The sequence below is a fragment of the Fopius arisanus genome, unplaced genomic scaffold (assembly GCF_000806365.1).
Source record: "Fopius arisanus strain USDA-PBARC FA_bdor unplaced genomic scaffold, ASM80636v1 scaffold00119, whole genome shotgun sequence".
In the NCBI taxonomy this organism is placed as follows: domain Eukaryota; kingdom Metazoa; phylum Arthropoda; class Insecta; order Hymenoptera; family Braconidae; genus Fopius; species Fopius arisanus.
This window is the reverse complement of record NW_011887858.1, coordinates 244,117-263,044: the sequence shown is the minus strand read 5'-3', so window position 1 is coordinate 263,044 and position 18,928 is coordinate 244,117. Positions and strand designations below refer to the sequence as shown.

The 18,928-nt window shown below is 42.9% G+C and overlaps 1 protein-coding gene across 2 annotated transcripts in view; it reads right to left on the bottom strand.

Moving 5' to 3' along the window:
* LOC105271695 (homeobox protein abdominal-A homolog) overlaps positions 1 to 17,744 on the bottom strand; it is a 23,435-nt gene extending 5,691 nt beyond the window's left edge. For both annotated transcript variants that reach the window (XM_011313413.1, XM_011313414.1), the window contains exons 1-2: positions 16,123 to 17,744; positions 14,529 to 14,561 (exon numbers count right to left, since the gene is read on the bottom strand). In XM_011313413.1, coding sequence (XP_011311715.1) covers positions 14,529 to 14,561; positions 16,123 to 16,870 — 781 coding nt within the window. In that variant the 5' untranslated portion in view covers positions 16,871 to 17,744. The remainder of the gene's footprint in view (positions 1 to 14,528; positions 14,562 to 16,122) is intronic.
* Between the last annotated feature and the right edge of the window lie 1,184 nt (positions 17,745 to 18,928).

The following is an 18,928-nucleotide window of genomic DNA, read 5'->3' as shown; positions in this document are numbered from 1 at the left end:
GAAGGGGGAGGAGGGGGTGGAGGAGAAGAACTACGTGAAGTCAATGGTGTTTTTTTAGAGGAAAAATAAAATGTTACGCTACTTCCTTCGTGCAATTACATTTTCTCTCTTTCGTTTTTCGCCTCTTCCAGTAATTTTCGTTGAGAACAAAAGAGCGAGGGGGGAAGCCAAGATCCGCGCCATTTCGTTTCTCTTGCGGCGAGTTAACGCCCGTTTCATTCTTTCCCTCCACGAAAAACCGGTTCTTACTTATTTTTATTTTTATTTTGTGCTTTTTTTTTTCCCTCTGCGTTGGTGGTGTTGTTTTTTTTTTTTTGTTTTTTTTTTCGCTGGTTGTTGTACAATGGCGCAGGGAGAAAACATCTTGGGATTTTGATCCCCATTGTTCTGAGTATTTCGGATAAAAGCAAAAAGATCGACGGAAATTATCGCAATTTGTTGAGAATCTTGGAATGGAAAATTGCTGTTGTATTTTTAATCGACATTATTGCATTGAGAATTTTACGAGTGGTATGACAGCTTCAAAGGACTCCATCAACTCTGGCAGCAATTGAACGAGTGTAACAAAGACATTACCATAAAGAGCTCGAGGGAATTCTCATTTTAAAGCTAAAAATGCGGGACAGGGTTCTAAGGAACATTTATGCTCGCTCAATATCGAGCGGCGACGGTGGAGGGCGTCGAAGATGTAAATTGCCAACGATAATGGTCTTCCGAAGTGGTAGGAGATGCGGTTTGACAGGTCAGTGATGAGAATTGCTTCCAAGACTTCCTGCACATGTTGCCATTTTTTTTTCTAATTTTTCCCATCCCAATGCCAATTCATTCTGATTGTTTCCACCATCCCGATATCACACCGACATCTGAATTTTAAACCACTCGACTAATCTGCATTCATTAATAATCGACAGCTGCGAATCCGTTGACAGGAATCGTTAATATGCAAACATGAAGAATTGATTGAAATCGGTGAATTCTCATTGCCATTTTATTTCGAAATATTCTTGTGGGGAAAGTATATGAGAATAAACAAGCCGACAGAAAGGTCAGTTCCATTGACTGTCCTGGAATGGAGGAAACATCAAACTTCACGCTGTCGTGCCTTTTCCATATCACCGATTAACCGGTGGAATCGTTGAACTATAGCCGGACGAGAAGAAGAAAAAAGAGCGACCGGCCTGGAATTCGAGGAACAGCGATATTGAATTCAACATGGCTCCCCGAGAAACATGTACACCGGGATTACACGGCTCGTGGGCTTTTCCGTGTACGAATCCTCAGCGTGTGTATTCTGTACATTTGTATTGGTAATACGTAGATGTAATGGGGTGCGCTGCCCTCGCAACCGGGTACTAGAACGGGGGTGGTGAAGGAAATGGTTGCCCATGGCAACCCGAAGGGGGAAGCCATTTCGTACTGCTGACGGTGTATCACGGGGTTGCCACGATGAAAATGGTGGGCGGCTGAGGGAGATCTCCCGTGAGGCTGTATCATCTCCTTCCTCGCTCTATCCCCGGGTCAAAAGCTTCCTCAGTATTCTCTTAATACTATCGTAAATATTACTGCGAGTTGGCATATCATTGCTGCAAACATGTTAAACTCATCCCCTTTGCCGTGTATTCCAGGGAATTAGCCTAATGCCAGATTTATAATATGGGGATGCTTGTAGGATCTTTCAAGATCCCTCGCTGGGGTCCACCAAACAGAGTCATTTAACAATTTAATGACATGGAATTTCTTGTAATTCATTTCAATTCATCACAAAAATTAATCAGCGGGAATGACGGATAATTGATTATAAATTACATTATTTTGAGTTTTTCTTCATGTAACCAATTTTATCATCCCTCTTGGACAGGTCGATCCCTCAACCCAGAACTTGAAGAGATAGCGATAAATCGCTCGGCGAGTGCTTAACGTCCTGGACAGGGAGTTCCGCCCATGTACAAATGTACATATGTGGGGGGGACACCATATATTCACCGGATGCATTGAAAACAGCCATTTCTAGCGCGGAAAACCCTGGGGATGGTAATAATTCTGGGGTAAACCCTCAGGATTTCCGCTGACTGACTGCCGAGAGGAATTATTGCCAGTTGCAATCAAAAATTCCATTATCTTCCAACGGCACGTACCATGCATTATTCATTGCAGAAACATGATAAATTATCATTAAATCATTTTTTTCATTGCAATTGTGAAAATGATGATTTTTCTTGAAAAAAATGCAAAGAGGAGGTATGATCTATCGCCGTAACTAGATAAATCCGTGTACAATATTAATAATTCGTGGGTGAAAAAGTGTAGAAGGTTTGCGGTGTTGTGCTAGTAGATATGGTGGACAATACGTAAACGCGCGAGGATAGGACTGGGGGGGAAAAAGGGGGGTGAAGTGGAGGATCGTAAATCTCTTGGAGGGCGATTAAATGTCGGGTACCGTGTGCCCTCATCCCCCGAGTGAGAAACTCTCCCATCACGATTTCGGTTTCTCGTACGATGTGTCTCAGTACGTGAGTGTGTGCGGTCAGAAACAATAACGCCATTTTAAAGGCCATTTAAAGCCCCTCGTGTGGACATTTATAAACTGATGTTTTATCACCGGTGAATTCGAACGCGAGAACAAATATCCGGTTGGATTTAAGACTTGGAGTTGGTTGAGGTACACGATCCTGCCAGGATGGCAATATTTTTCAGGTAACGGTTCACCAGAATTTACTCAGTGGACATGCCGCTATGCGATCGGTGGGTATAATTCAATCGTGCATTAACGATAACGCAACTTTCTCGTTGCCATATACAATTTCTTATCTGGTACATCTCACGGTTAAGTAGCAATTCGATTTAATCGTGTCCACCATTACGCGTATGGATTATATCCGCTGAAATATAATTACCCGCGGTACAATTGTCGCTAATGAACCCCTCGGAAAAATTCGATAGCAGTTGAATTTCCCTAATTATTATCAGCATGATGGGGTTTTTACGCTGGTCAATTCATTTGATCGAAAGTTTACGTCTTCAATTGCTTTAGGACTTAATTTTTCATTGATTTTTATTAACGTCTTGGATAATTGTATCCGCCGGTTATTTTTTCCACTGCCTTGAATTGCATCTCAACTGACCTCCCGCTGGTTATTTCAAACGTTTGCGCTTCGCTGTTTATATTTAATCGCCAGTGGAAAATAAAGAAACGTTATTATTGCTCCATCGCCATATTTACAACGGGAAAAATATTATTCACATCGGGAATAAGCTAGTCAACTAATCCTATGTGACATGCCCCGATGAACCTGTTGGATGCACATCCCCGCGAGCCCAAATGAATACGTGACTATTAAAATATCCACGATGCAGAAAAAAAAAAGAAAAGGAAAAGCTCTTGCGTGTGTGGCACAAGCATAAAGTCGTAGGGTATTTTTTTACGAGCCCAGGAGGAATCAAGCTGTCGTCATATCGATAAAACACACTCTGGAAAAAGAATGGAGGAGTCATACTCCGGTAATTACGCTGGATTACTGCAATTATTCATTAACGAGTTAATTGAAATATTATTATTCCAAACTGATAAAAATTTCTCGTTCCAATTATCTCGAGAATTTATTTACCCACTCGATATTTATTGCATCGAGCAATCGTCCCACCGATATTTCACCGGTCCCTCATGTCCGCTAAGTCGCGTTTTTCATTCCGCGATCTGCGCATACCGCGAAATTAAGTCGTTTTGAGATATTTATGAATGGATCGAGTGCCCGTAGGATGGGAACAAAGAACGAGACAACCCCAGGTCCTCTATCTTCTCTCCCTGGGCTGTTTGTCCTCGGAGAATGTCCCCCACACCGATATTATTCAAGTCTGGCCCTGGAATTCGATAAAGAAATTCATTTTGCCCGCACCACCTTTTTTTTTTTCACCAGTAGACCTGTCGCGAATTTAACAAAAAAGTTAAACTAAAAATAAGTCGCTCATTTATTGCCTCATTATGAAAACAAAGTTGACGGTCAACTGTTATTTTTTCTCTCTCTCTGACCAACGGGTGGCCGATGGCCATACCACGTACTATGCTGTATAATGGCGTTAAAATTGTCGTATAAAAGCATCGCGTCTCATCGCAGAAATGACCGATAAAACGAGACACTAATTGAGTGAGAATATCTCCATAATATACCCAATAATTACGATAGTAACAGAATCACCAGAAAAAAAAAGTCCACCGCACTCAGTGTAAATCCGTCATTAATAAATATTTCATCGTTGCTCCATTAAATCGAGTTAATGCGCAATCGGTAATTATTTAAATTTCTCTGAGTGCTTGGTAAAAAAAAATTTACCTGACACTTTGAAATTCAGATCTCATATTTCTATTTTACCTATGTTATGAATTTTAACAATCATCCAACGTCCGATCACTCGCCATTTTCACCGCCAATTGTCCCCTCAACAACGTAAACAAACAATAAACCATTTTGATAACCCACACATGTGACATACGTTCAATGAAATGAATTGTCATTCTGTACATTCTCGGTTTATTTTTAATGCAACGATAAACATATCTACATTGGCTCAGTTACAAGCGCCATAAATCGCCATTAAAGAGTCTACATCGAGAAATCGAAATGAATTATCTCCAGTCGATTGCAGAATTGCAAAATTGCAGAATTGCAAAATTCGATGGATTATTAATTATTTCCCTCAAGATAAATAGCAGATGCTATTTTTTTTTTTTAAATAATGACGGACCAATGTAAAAGTTTAAATAGTGGAAGGTCCGCCTTAAATCGTGATAGGTCGGACAGGTAATTCCGCGAACGTCGGCAGCACACACAAGCCGACATGAGGAGAGAGGGCGCCATGGGTATGATGATGGAGGCGAGTGGGATGCCAGGTATAATAAAGGATTTGGACAAGGATGAATGGCCCTGTGGATGGCGGATGGATCCACCATTGTTCCCCAGGACAATCCAAACACCATCCATGAGGGTGCCCACCCATTATTCCACTGGTATCTCGACATATCCACCAATAATCTATAGTCTATCCCACTCACCACCAGGACACCAATGAAATCCAGAGTTTATCCGCACCTCTCTGGTGTATACGCGGAATTTTTTCACGTACTCGCCAATACCGCAATCATATTGCGGGAAAATTGTTGAATATGAGAATCCAAGTGCGGATACTGTCGACAGAGATATCCCAGTCGTTCGACTACCGTTCGGCTTTTACCGGAGGCTAATTCAGAGACGGGTTATTGCAGGCTAATGGCAACATTGAGAGCTCGGGAATTATGGCATATGCAGCACTGGAATTACATTTAGATTTTAGATTTGGAGGGCTGTCCAACCGGTTTTTCGTACGTGGGGAGGGGCTTTTGCCACTGCGATTTATCCCAGTTAACGGTATGTTTATTATTCGAATGTTTTATAATTTTATAATGGATTTATTTCATGAAATAGATTTTAGGGGTTGAGTACATTTGGTAATGGAAGTGATTGAAAATTCATTTAAAATTCAACTCCTACTCTCATTTTGGCTTTTTAACGTGGACTTTTGCGGGGAGAGAATGGACTAGCTTTGGATAACGAAATGAGGGATAAAAAAATTAATCGTCTGGTGTGTGAGGTAATTCTTACATTCGACTGAAAAGGAGAGAAAGTTGCCGCATGAGATCTGGAGTATTTTGAAATAAAAAAAAAATGATGATTAAAATTTTGTGATTGGTAATTATTTCGGACTACTTGTTACTTTGAAAATAATTTTACTTCAGTGTTTATTGTATTTTCAATTAGTCGTGCTCGATTTTTAAGTCGATTTCGTAAGAGTCGTTAATGTCGTGAGAGAAAATAAAATATCTGAATGACTCCCTTCTCAGGGCCCAGGGCCCAGCTATCAAACCATAAAACTTGGCCCACAGTTGACCTTCGTTTTACGATTTTTAAGGCATTAGTCATATTTTCTCACCATTATGCCTTCCGGACAACTCAGTCATTCAGTCACTTAGCCACAACGTTAAACTATGTAGCCGAACACGAATTATTTGTGTTCTTTAGTAATATTTTTTTTCCAACAGAGTCATTTTGTATTTTTACGAGGCATGTCCAGCGCTCCGAATTGACTAAAAATATTTTTCCGACTGACTTGCAACATTTGCAGTAAATTCAATAGGTCGAGTGAGTCATAACAACTCTTTTCAACGACAGGTGAGGAATATTACGACTAGAATGATGAACCAACGTTGAAAAACATTTAAGAGCCGTTAAAAATTATAAATTCCACTTTTCCGATTTTTCTCAGGCAAATCAATTAAACTGGGAGCAGTAAAAACGAGTAGACGTGTACAGGCAGTGGGATAGGCGCGAAGAGATCATTTAAAATAGTTAAAAAAAATTGAACAAGAATATTCGAGAGGATATACTGCGATATAAATGGAGAGGTACATCGTCCATTCGCTGTCAAGTGAAACGAGCGTTTATTGGATTGTCCGTGAGGAAAAGTGAACAACACAAGTTGAGGAGTAATGGGCCCCAACCGAGAATTCTAGTCATTTCAAAGTATTAACTTGTCTCCCGCCATTTTTCATCCAACAGCCATTAACATACCATCAATATTCAACAATGCAAATGCTCCAAATAAAAAAAATCAGGCCCAGGGGAACAGCAGATGCAACAGATGAAAGTGATTTGCGATTGTCTTAATTAAATTTTTGATATTTCGACTTGATATTAACTTTCCCGCCAAGAACAAAGGGCATATTGAAACGACACTGATAAATTCTCTTGCCAGCGCCCCATCCATTCTAATTCAACGAGAAAAAGACAAAATGACAAGACAATTCCCCTCCATAAAATTAGACGTCCTGCCCCTTTCACGTGGAGGCTGCACCCCATTTTGTTAAACCCCGGGGCTCTAATTACAGGCCTGTGCCAATCCATCCCCTCTTGTGGGCTCGTTACATGCAAATGCCGCGCCTAGATTTTCCAACAACAAGGATCCACCCAGAGGGTCTTGAATTTTGGAGATAATCCGTTGGACAGTCCGGATTTTCCAAGCTCAATGCAACCTTTCCGATTCAATTGATTGTTCTATTGAATTTTTTTCGTAATCCACTTCTTCAGGTTTATTTTCAAACCGGTACAGATAGATCAGCTACTGATACCCGGTGAATGCTGTACGAGTCCTGAGGAAGTGGCGGAACCCCATGATGTTTAATCAGAGCACGTTGCGGGTTTACGATATTAGTCGAGAAGACGTACCCCAAACTGCTGGGGTCGCCCTCCTCGGGGCTTTCTTTCGGGTAAAACTAACCCGAGGGCTCTTGGATTCTATCCGAGCCCCTGACGACCCTTGCTGTTTGTCTTTCCCGTTCCAATATCCTCTTTTTTCACACCCCTCGTTCATCTCGGAAACAGCTGGTGGATAGAATCCCACCCCTGAAGACTGTACATATTGGCCGAGCCATTACTGTTCCATCAAAGTGTCGCTACCATGGTATCTTCATATCCCGTTGGGTACCCGAAGAATTGGGAGATATTCCCAAGTCGTAAATATTATTTCGGGATTGTCCAATTCTAGTCAGCCCCTTTCCAGTTCAATCCGACCATTTTAATATTCCAAATTTGACTTTTCTTTTTTTTTGATCCCGGGGTATCATCCATCGAGCAATCAAATCATTCTAGGTTAATTTTTCATTTGTCATTATACCTTGTTATTAAAAATTCCACTCGACAGGTTTTCACGTAATCGCAAGTTCAGCTGTGGATTCACGGGGAAATCGCTTCCACCTCGACTCGATCGAAATGATCATTGAGTTTTCACCCGCAGCACCTGAACCTCCAGTCATACGTAAACCTCTTACACGAGTAAGTGTCATTGCAGTCAGGTACAAGGGCAAACGTACATGTTAAATAAATGCCCACATAAGATGGTATAGACCTCGAGCACGCCCTCTACGTCGGAAATACACGCGGACAAAGGGAATCCCCTGCGCATGCGTTTTATCTCTCGACTTGTAACGATTCCGTCCCACCCCCTTTGCCTCCTTTTAACCTGCCTCCCTAACCCCCCAGCCACTCTGCCCCTCATCACCCTTCGTTCACCCCCTCGGCTCCTGGATGTTTCCACATTTGCACTCATATGTGAAAAAATTCCGGTTCCATCGGTCAAGACGAATTTAACACTCTGTGGTAATTATCGATTTGTCTCGAAAAATATCGATTCCATAAAAAAGTGTTACAGAGATTTTTTATAGTTTATGAAATTTCTGACAAGTTCATTTTTTTCACATTTTTTTCTAAAATCAATATTTTTTGAGAAATATGAGATAAATGACGCGAGAAAATTTTTATTCCATCTGTGAAGTCGAATTTGACATTTTGTATTATTTGATTTCTCTCGAAAAATATAAATTTTATTAAAAAAAGGTATAAGACTTTTTTGTAGATCATTAAATTTCGCATAAGATTGATTTTTTCAAATTTTTCTCTAAAACCACTATTTTCTGAAATCCATCGCTTATAACGCAAGTATAAATTTGAATTCACTATTAAACGTGATTGCATCTCAATTATCGATTGAGATATCTCGATTTTGAATTCCTGGAATTACATGACAAATGAATAATATCGATTTATCCACAAAATTTCCGGTATAGAAAGTAATTTGAATAGTCGATTTGCTCGTATTATTTGACGACCAATCGATTCCCTCTCAGACACGTGAGTAAGCAGAATCCTAGTGCATTTATGCGTGGAAGAGTCGACATTTGTGTTATAAAATATGAAATTGGTATGTGTGATTCTAACGTGGGTCAATGTGTGGGTTTTCAGCCATGGGGATTAAGGGATATGTGTGCGCGCGCAGTTTCATGGGGATAGGTTGAGCCCCGGCGTTTGTAGAGAGTGAAAAAGAAAGAAAACAAAAAAGTAGACACTGGTAGCTGCATACGAGGGCATTGTAGGCATCCCTGGTTGTAGGGAACCTTGGAAAATGGAGCCTTTAGTTTTTATCGTTGGATAAAGCCGTGATAAGCTATATCATGAGAATGCTGTGAAAGACCGGACCACCGACGTTACCCCAACCTATATCCCATCTCGCTGCGATTCTCTCCCTTTTTCTCCTTCTCGTTGGTAGGACAGAGAGGACGCACATTTTTCCGGTGGAATCTCTGGTGTCGGTGATGAATTTTTTTGATTTTCAAGTGCTTTCACCACTTTTTTCCCTTCGAATCGATCATTCCATTCTATCTGTACCTCAAACCTTTCATTTGGGCCCCATTTGAATTTCTTCTTTTACAGTCCCAATTTTGGAATTCTTCAACAGACATTGTTTAACTACTGTATGTGGAAGATTATTTAATACAAGTGGTGGATGGGAACAACGGGATGCAATTCGAATTGTAGATTAGAGTCCGGGCCCAAGGGACAGTCGACCCCATCGAAAAAGCTCTGGTAATTTGCCTCTACCAACGACTGGAGGTCCATATCGCGCACCGTCAAACCTGCCCGAATTGCTCGTCGTCCTGTTATGCAAACTGCCACATTTGTTACGTTACTAGCCACAAGGGGCTCCTTCCACTCTATGGTATCGTTACGAGAGCTACATATCCATAGACGATGGACTCAGCAGCGTTTATCGATGTGAAATGGAGGGACCAGTCGAGGGAATACGTTACGACGGGTATACACCTAGCCCTCTCCACCCTGACAAATTTATTTCACCAACCAAATGATGCTAAAGATGTCTGGATGCCTCACTATCATATGCTGTCTGCCCCTTACCAACCTCAATTCCATATCCACTTCTAAATTCTCACCATCTCTCTAATACTTTTTTTTTTTTCGTCGCCTGCCCCATTATTTCCACCGGAAAATTACCGGAAAATTGAATTCGATGGATTGAGCAGGCAGAACTGATCCTGGGATTTTCTTATTTCCTGGGTTTAAGTTAAGGAAAATTCACGGGATGACGCGTCTCCGTATCGGTTTATCAGAATTTTTTTTACAACACCCAGAGGTCGTTTCAATGGCGTTTTGATAAGAGATAGTCATGAATTAATCGGTGAATGATTGGAGATGATTGCGTGGGATTCACCAGCGGCCTTGAGATTCCTCTCGATGATAAGACTGATCAATTAGATGTGCGTTGATTTTTTATTTGATTTTTTCTTGTCATCAGGTTTTGCGTTATCACATTCCCCGGATAATCATATTATATTCAGCCACTTGTTCACTTCGTATTCCAATTATTCACGAGGCAGATCATCTGGACAAAGTAATTGCAACAAATTGGCTCGGTTGAACGCAGATAATTGCGCCAACCACGAAAACCAGCAACATGAGGACTTGAAGGCATGCGTTATGCTTCAAGTCGTTACTCAGTCGTTTCAAGGAGTCTACGTTGGGTTTATCGGCCGTTATAGTAATGCAGATAGTGGAATTGGGTAGTTACTTACATTATGCAACAGATGAATGCGGGGAATTATTGGAATGCAGGAGTGCCGGGACTTGCGGGAAGTCATTTCCGTGGATTCGCCGAAAAAAAATTATCACAACAACTACAGAATAAATTCAGTAGCCAAGACATCAGATTAAATAAATCGAGCCTAACATTTCCATTAATTAACTTCTGATACTTCCTGGTGGAATTGATAGGACAATTGCGTTTTTTGGATTGACGAAAAAATGGAGGAGTGAAAAGTGATGAAACGTGGGAAAACCTGGGGTTCCAGGAGTTTTTCAAAGCCTTTACTTTCTCGGAGCCCATGGTAAACGAATGATTTACAAACCCCCTTAAAAAAACTGACGAACTCCGTGCTTTCTCCTTTTTTTACCACTGGGCCCTTGCATCAGGTAGAGTTTATTGCCCGAACCCTCCGGACAGCGCGACTTCGACAAAGGGTAGTGAAAGTTCCATCGGGTTGAGGAAGAAAAAAAAAAAGGGAAATGTCCGGAAGACTCCTCAGGGTTGCATGTCGAGGGGGAGAGAAAAAAAAAATAGAAAGTAGATGGGTTGCGACACTTTCTAAAAACCTCTCCGTGACTCTCCGCATCTTCCACGAAGAATGCAATCTTGGGAACAACCTCTGGCATCTCGGAATAATTCCCGTTTCTGTGTTTTTCACGCTTGTGTGTATCCGATGCAAAATAGAAAATTTAATTATACATTCTAGATGCGAATGGAATGGAATGGGGGGAGATGGCAATTTGAGGCATGTTGGGAGGCGTTGGACGGCATATGAAAGCGATTCGTCGCGTCGGGTGAATTAAAAGATGAGAAAATGGATTGCGAGAGAGAAATGAGAGATCCGAGAAGTCTAATCGATATTCTATTGATAATTATGGTAATTAATATTTTAAGAAGGGATTTGGATTTCGTGGAGAGGGGAGAGGGAAAAATGGTATTTGATAGATGTCTCGGGATTTAGTGAACGGGTATGATGGCCCTGGCACGCGACAACGGGGTACGCCACGGCGGCGCGTCGTATGACCATAAAATAAACGTTTAGGGTGGCACACGGACGCCGGCAACCTGGCAGCACATAAACACTTATATAACGGCAATTAAACTGCTTTTAAGAGCCATAAAACTGCAGTTTCAATAATCTCTGTGACAACACGATTCCTCCTGACCTGACTCCTCTTCCCGGTCCTTTTTGCTACACCCGGGGTCCCCGTCAGTCAGCTCTTGAACTTCTACGGGAGCAGACCCACCTTGGACTCTATCCGATTCCATTCAACCCACACCAGTCATCAATCATTATAAATCAAGATATCGTTATTGAATGTTTACACCGTCACAAGTTAAAATTAATTGATGATTTTGGATTTTTATTTGGTGGATAAAAAAAAATTCCTAGACCAATGGAATCAGTAATTTTTGATGGATCTAGTAATTTTTTATTTCTGTGTAAAAATAGAAATGGAGAATTGAAGAAAATCGAAGAACTCGAAGGATAAAATAAATTCCTGATTTTTTATCTAATGGGAGTTAATTTTTTTTTATCATTCGAATGATAACGGGATTTTTAGTGATGGACTTTTGAAAATCGGTGATTGGTTCGATGGAGCGTCAGATGAGAGCAAGTGCTGTGGAACAATTTCTCGGAGGACTGAGAGGGGGATGGTTACCCCGGGATAATACCGGAACGTCACTGCAGGACAGGCAGCCATCATCGAATGCTAATGAGGGTTTAGCCCACAGCCTGGGGACGCCGTATCGCTCTGATTATAAATTATGCATTATCTCTCGACTGCCTAGGCCACGTACCACCGAAAATCCCAGCGATCGGAACCCCAGCATCCGCTGGACCCAACTTTCTCGTGAGGTGCAAGGGGAGAACATAATCTATCGCCCGGACGTGTTTCGAGTATTCACTACACAACCGACTACACGCCTGGATAACCAAACAATTGAGAATTAAATATTGTTTTGTATTTATTCTCTTTTTTTCTCTCATCGAAATTCATGTACCATCGTCTCTCGATCGATCGTCGTTCATCCTTCTAACGATCGATGGACGCGTTGATGATCTAATGAATATTTTTAATATACAACGGATCCTTCATTCAATACCATTTCGTGATATTTACAAAGGTTGAAAAATATTACCCACGACGTTTTTATGATTTTTTTTTATTAATTTTTTGGATGGCGGAGTGTGGGGGCATCCCTTATCAAAGGGACAGACCCTCTTGGAGATGTTGTCGAGGGTAAAAGTGGTAGCCAACTGATGCCCTCCGCCAGAATGAATAATTCATCAAATTTAATATTATAATGAGACCAGAGTTTTACGAGTTTTTATTTTTGAGGTTAGCGTCGTCCGGTTTTTATACCTCTAAGTACAATAACCTCGGGATTAGCTGGTGAGGCCCCCCTCCCGTCCCTCTATTCATGGATTTTTGCGGAAAATAATTCAACCGACGAGAAATGGTATTCCGTGTGCTTTCCTGGTATCAGAGACTCCAGAAATTCCAGACGTGCCGTGATTGCGAACAAAGAGGAGACGGGCTGCGGAGGGATGGGAGTTGAATAAAAAAGAGTAGGATCTCCCGTGGGGAGAGGCTTGAAAGAAAAAAAAAAAATGAAAAAGTGGTGGAAAGTAACGAAGATGGAGGAGAGTATTGGCGGGAAGAGGCTCAGAGCTTTGAAGGGAAGATGAAACCGAGAGAATAAATAAAGAGAACGAGCGTTGCGGGCACGAGGTATAATGGGTAAAAGAGGTTAATGGGAACACCGCGAAGCGAAAGACGCCGCGGAGGTACCGTATATTATATGGATCGCGATAAAAGCAAGAATGCCATTATGCAAATGCCACCGCGTAGGGCGAGTTTCGGCTGATATTCACGTGCTGTATCACTGGCAACCCCCGATTTACTGGTGAATACCAGAATTTGCCAATCCTCTTTGCCCACTCGGGGATTCTAATCAGCGGTGCAGCTCCTTGTCCCTCCACTTGTTAAGAATTAAACATCAAAATGCACTTTTTCATTTTTTCTATTTGTCGACGATGATAATTACCATCTGCCAGTATCTGGGGGATTTATCGTTGAATGGCGCGGTTTGGCCGAATGTGGTGATATTTTCGAGGATGCGACAATCTTCTTGTCTGTATCAGATGGTGTTTGGTTCTCCAGTCATAAAATATGGCTGAATTCTCGAGTCTCTCGAGTCCAAGCACTCGAGATTGGTTTACAAGGATCAGGTGTGGTCTGTGCTGGGGTAAAGCTCCGGGACGTAATGATTTTATGATCTTCAACGACGTTTTACCCATGGGCACCTTACACCGACCATCGACTACATCGCCCAGCGGCTACTGCCAGTCATTGCGGCCTTTTCAGCCCTCTTATGGTCTATTTCCCCTGTTTGTTGACCAACCCCGATCCCAACCTATTCAATAATTACCCAGAGTCAATTATTGGGGCTGTAATTCACTCCCATTATCGTTCGAATTCGCATTTTTCATTTGGAAAATTGGGGAGCTCAAGTAAATAACTTGTTTGTGAGAATAAAAAAAAAAAACAAAGAGTCGAGAGGTGGTGGAGGTGATGCCCAAACCCATTCGCCTGACATGTCAACATAACATTTATCTATGAATCCACATTCACGTGACTCGATCACACTTTTACAATTTTCCTTGGAATTTAATGTTTACATTATCTTAACACCCGCCATTATGCACTTAGAGGACTATCAAAACGAGTAATCTCCATAGCTCGTTGAAAAATATTTATGCTGGCTGAAAGTAAGCCTGCTCACCACGTCGCAAACTCGTTAGCTATCTTGAAATATTGGAATAGTGCAACAATACTGTCACCAGTGCAATCAAGTTGCATACTTCAGGGCACACGAGATAAATGACGCAGTAGTAAAATTTTCAGTGGTTGACTAGGACAAAAATGTAGAAATGTGCCAGCCACATGTGCTGGAAGCTCTTCAACCTCCTCACCGTGGAATGCCGACATTTTAATTTGACCTCTCAATTGAGAAATTGACTCGAAAAACGGGGAAGTCTGTTGTGATTAGGTACTTACCACAGACGACTCGCTCGAAGGGGCTCATCCAATCTGAAAGCAGAAGACATGAAATTAAACACGATGAAAAAATATCAATTCAACCAACTTCTGATGCTATTAAAACAAACTCAAATCGATGCCTCGGAGGATGTGGGCTAGATGGCGCAACGGTTCCATGGGAAAACACATGCTCTTGGGGGAAAAGGGGTAACGGCCGGAAACGAGTCGACGGCGCGTGCCGAACTATTTGCAACGAGACGCAATTAGAAACGAGACTAGAGATTAGGACAACGTGGCTTGCTCGGGTGAGCATGGCGCCACTTGCACCAGCTATCCCCTCATTCCTCTCTGTTTCGGGATTTTGCCAGGATATAACATTGTGCCAAAAATTCCGAGACTTCCGACTGCCGATGACTCCATTGACGACCAAACAACCCGGGGAATTTCAAAGTTCAAGATTATAGCTGGTGAATAAGGGGATCCACTGTTCTGGATTTCTTAATCGCCATCAACTTCTCATTGGAGCTCTCTGTATCGAAACAACGGACAAAGGGGCAATTCAAGGAGATTAAATTAAATTTGTGAATAAAATGTTGGCATTGACGCGTGGCCTGCCAATAAGATCCGCTCTAGAAATCAAAAGAACTTTATTATGAACGGTAATGAGTTCGTAATGGCAGCGAGTTGGGGAAATGGACGACTTGTTCGTTGTGATTAGCATATCCGAGGGCCGTTAAAACTTAATCGAGATGCAGTTCATAACTGCCGCGACCTAGTAGCCCCGGTACTCATTGTCATTACATGTATTTTATTGCAGTTGAACCACTTTACCGGTGGAAAATTGCACTTGATTTCCGGGGGTAGACGGTGCAGACGAGCAGTATGAAAGGCCAAATTAATTTCTCAAGGTGTAGGCTTTCCTTCGAGTCCAATCGTAAAAGACAAACTGCTGGCGATTATAGATTCCCGGAAGGTGTGCTTTCTTTTCTCGGAAATAGCCTTCCATTGAAAATGATTTTTGTGATGAGGTTATGCTTTCACAATTTACCGATTGTGAGGAGCATTCGAATGACCGGAATTTATATTTAGAACAGCACAAATCCTGTCATTGCGCTGCATCGGAATTTTTATGCTTCAATGAGATCGTGGGACGACTTGGAGATTCATGGATATTATAAATAAACGGATTGAAACATTCTAATTTTAAAGGATTTTTGGTTTCACAAGGGGGAACGATAAATCCCCGATGATTCATGCCTCCTACGTAAGTTGTTAGAGATATACAATTGTTGGGGCTTGATGGTTTAAGCGACGCCAGCTGATGCCACCCGACGCTTCATCTCTATCGCTACATGTGTCGTTAGTCGCTGTTATGTTGATAATATTTATAGATTTCAATCAAATTCTGTCTTGTCTTTGACTGAGAGAGATAAAGTGAATGGAGACATAACAATCGATGGTAATAAAAATAAATATGATGGAGACCTAAGGGGATGCAAGTAGTAGACAGCGTAAGAGGTCCGACGGCACACAAAAAAACAATCATGCAACGTCAGATTTTTTGAGCTAGCATGCTGAACGTTAACGCACAACGTACTCCAGACAGACTCACCGGAGATGGTCATCCACGGGTACCTCGGGATATCAGGTATGCCAGGTTGTCCAGGTGTGGGTTGTTGACAGGAGGTGAGCGGATCAACAACGCCGGAGGCGGCCGCCGCTTGATGATAGAATTGCGCTGCGGCGGCCATCGATGCGGATGCTGCTGATACTGCAGATGAGGCGGGTGCTGAAGAGACAAGTCCACCAGCTGTACCACCATTCTGATGATGATGGGATAGGCTATAGTTGACCATTGAATCTGTTGAACTAGGTGCTACATTTCCAGTGAGACTTGCTGTGTAGCGGCATGATTTGTCACCAGTTGCTGCATCAACAGCAGCAGCAGCAGCTAGTGCTGCACTTGATGCAACCGATGAACCAAAACCGGGTACCATCGAGGATGTTGCACCGAAGGCAGCTGCTGCTACAGCCTGTTGCTGCTGGTGATGATGATGAGCCGCCGCAGCGGATACGTATGGGTACATACTCGAGGTTGTTCTTGCCGCCGGTGATGTTGATGCTGAGCTTCCCGAGTGCTGGGGACTTGAGCCCGTTGGTGATGGTGAACTGTGCTGAGCGTAATTGACAGCTGCAGCGGCAACCGCCGCTGCTGATATACTAGACTCAAGACTCGCTGTTGACGAGCCACTGGAGCAGGCCTGAACTGAATTTGGATTGGCGCTTGCGAATAACTGCTGATGATGAAATTGTTGGTGATACTTTGGTAGCATACTATCAATTATAAATTTGGAACTCATCGCTGCACACAGCGAATTAAACACATCCGTTGGGCTTCGTCAACACCCGCACTCGTCGCCCTCAGTCCTTGCCATCCTACAGCACCTGTACTTGTAAACTATCAATAATGGTCAACTACCCTGGTGCTTTTATGATCACCCCCTCATGCACTTCCGAGTATTCACACACTTCCTCCCCGAGATTGTTGAATGCCAAATGGTTACCGTCTCGAACTACATGTACCACACGTTGTATTGACAGTCCCCCTCCAATGATTCCAGTGTTACCTCGCTCCCTCTCTCGCCAAGTCGACGTGTGTTTATCGGTGCTTTACCCTCACTTTTTATTGCCACTTACGCAACCGGGCACATCACACTATGCCAAAATAAACGACGACCTTGCGACTGATTCCCTCACTGACCTGCCAAAACCCAAGACTAGAAAACACTGTCCCTCTCGTTCCTTCACCACTTCCCGATCCTCCAACTTTCTACTCTGTCAACACCCCATCAACCACTAAAATCGTCCTCCCCACACGAAACTGTCCACCACAAAACGACAGGTCAAACAATCTCAAAAAGAAGAAAAAAAAAACAGACTTTTGATGATTACAGTGAAAACGTTGCGGGGAAAAATGACCGGGGGGGCCCCCCACGTAAGAGCACAGCTGTGCAAGGTATAACCGAGAGTAAAATTGGGGCTGGATTGGGAACACGGGTGAAACGGGTGGATCCGCGGCCTGTCAGGTGTTAGAAGCCGTTTCTTGCGTACTTCTCGGATAGTCGACGAATCCTTTATGGGCCATGCATGAAGGTACTATAGCCCCCTATCCCGAACGCCGCGTACTACACCACGGCCAGCTAAATGTAACCCCTTACAATAATGGCGCCGCTCGTCTCCTGCACCCCCTCTCCTTGGTATAGCACAGCTGGTAAACAGAGTTAACCAATCGGGGAACGGCCTTACGAACCACTGGCCAATCGCACGCCTTCTAGGCGCGCCAAGATGAATGGGTCTCCCGCTGCTTTAGCCTCTCACTCCATCACACAAACTACCGCCATCGTTCTATCTCCATCACACTTGACTCCTCTCCTTGTTTTACCCATTGGATCTTGGAGCTTTGCACGTTATCGCGTGCTCACTTGGCCTCTTGCTTGCCGCCACTGGCGCTGCTCCTCATCGCAATACTCCTCTCCTCTATGTGGCGCTGCACTACACGAGCTACATGAGCTACATTAGCTCCATGAGCTACACCAGCTACACTCACCTACAACTACTTCCATCCTTACCTCACTCGTTGCCAATATTTTCTCAACAGTGTCACACTCAGTCTCATCCTCACCACGTTGTTACCCCATGCGTTCTCTATTACTCTTCAACCTCTAAATTTTGGATTATCATCACAACTACATTATTCCCGGCATCACGAGGGCTTTTCCTCAGTTACTGTCACGGTTAACTACCTTTTCCACTGAATACCGAGGCTGTCCATTTCCAATGAACATGATTTAAGACACATCTCCGTGTTTCTCCGGCCCCTGGTTGACACATATTGTCATGCGGTTTAATGCGTTCAGAATATTTGCCACAGAGCGGCATCACTCATCTCCTTCTGTTTTTATCTCCCCTCTAGCCTCTGCAACTCCCTCCCCATTCCCCTCTTCATATATACCTATTTTTTGCACTTTCTTCTTACTTGGCAAAATATCTCCTCTTATACGGACTCCTCCTTTTATTCTCTCAAGAATCTCTCCCTTTTATTTTTTCTCTCCCTTCGGTCTCACTCAGTTGTCGTCTATCTATCCTTACCACTTCAGCCCGGCGGATCGGCACTCTTCCATATCAGACTTCTTTCTTCTTTTTTTTTTCCTCTCTCGCTGGCTCTCTCTCTTCAGTCGCCTTGAGCAGTACAAATATCTTTCTCTTACACATGACGACCTGCTGTCACGTTGAATGCGGCGCATGGGTATCTTTGCCTCCTCGTTCCCTCTTTCCCTCGCCTCTCTCCATCTTCATCCTGAAATCGAGCGCTGCCGCACTTCCCTTCGAATTCGCTCCTCGACGCTGATCTTCCAACG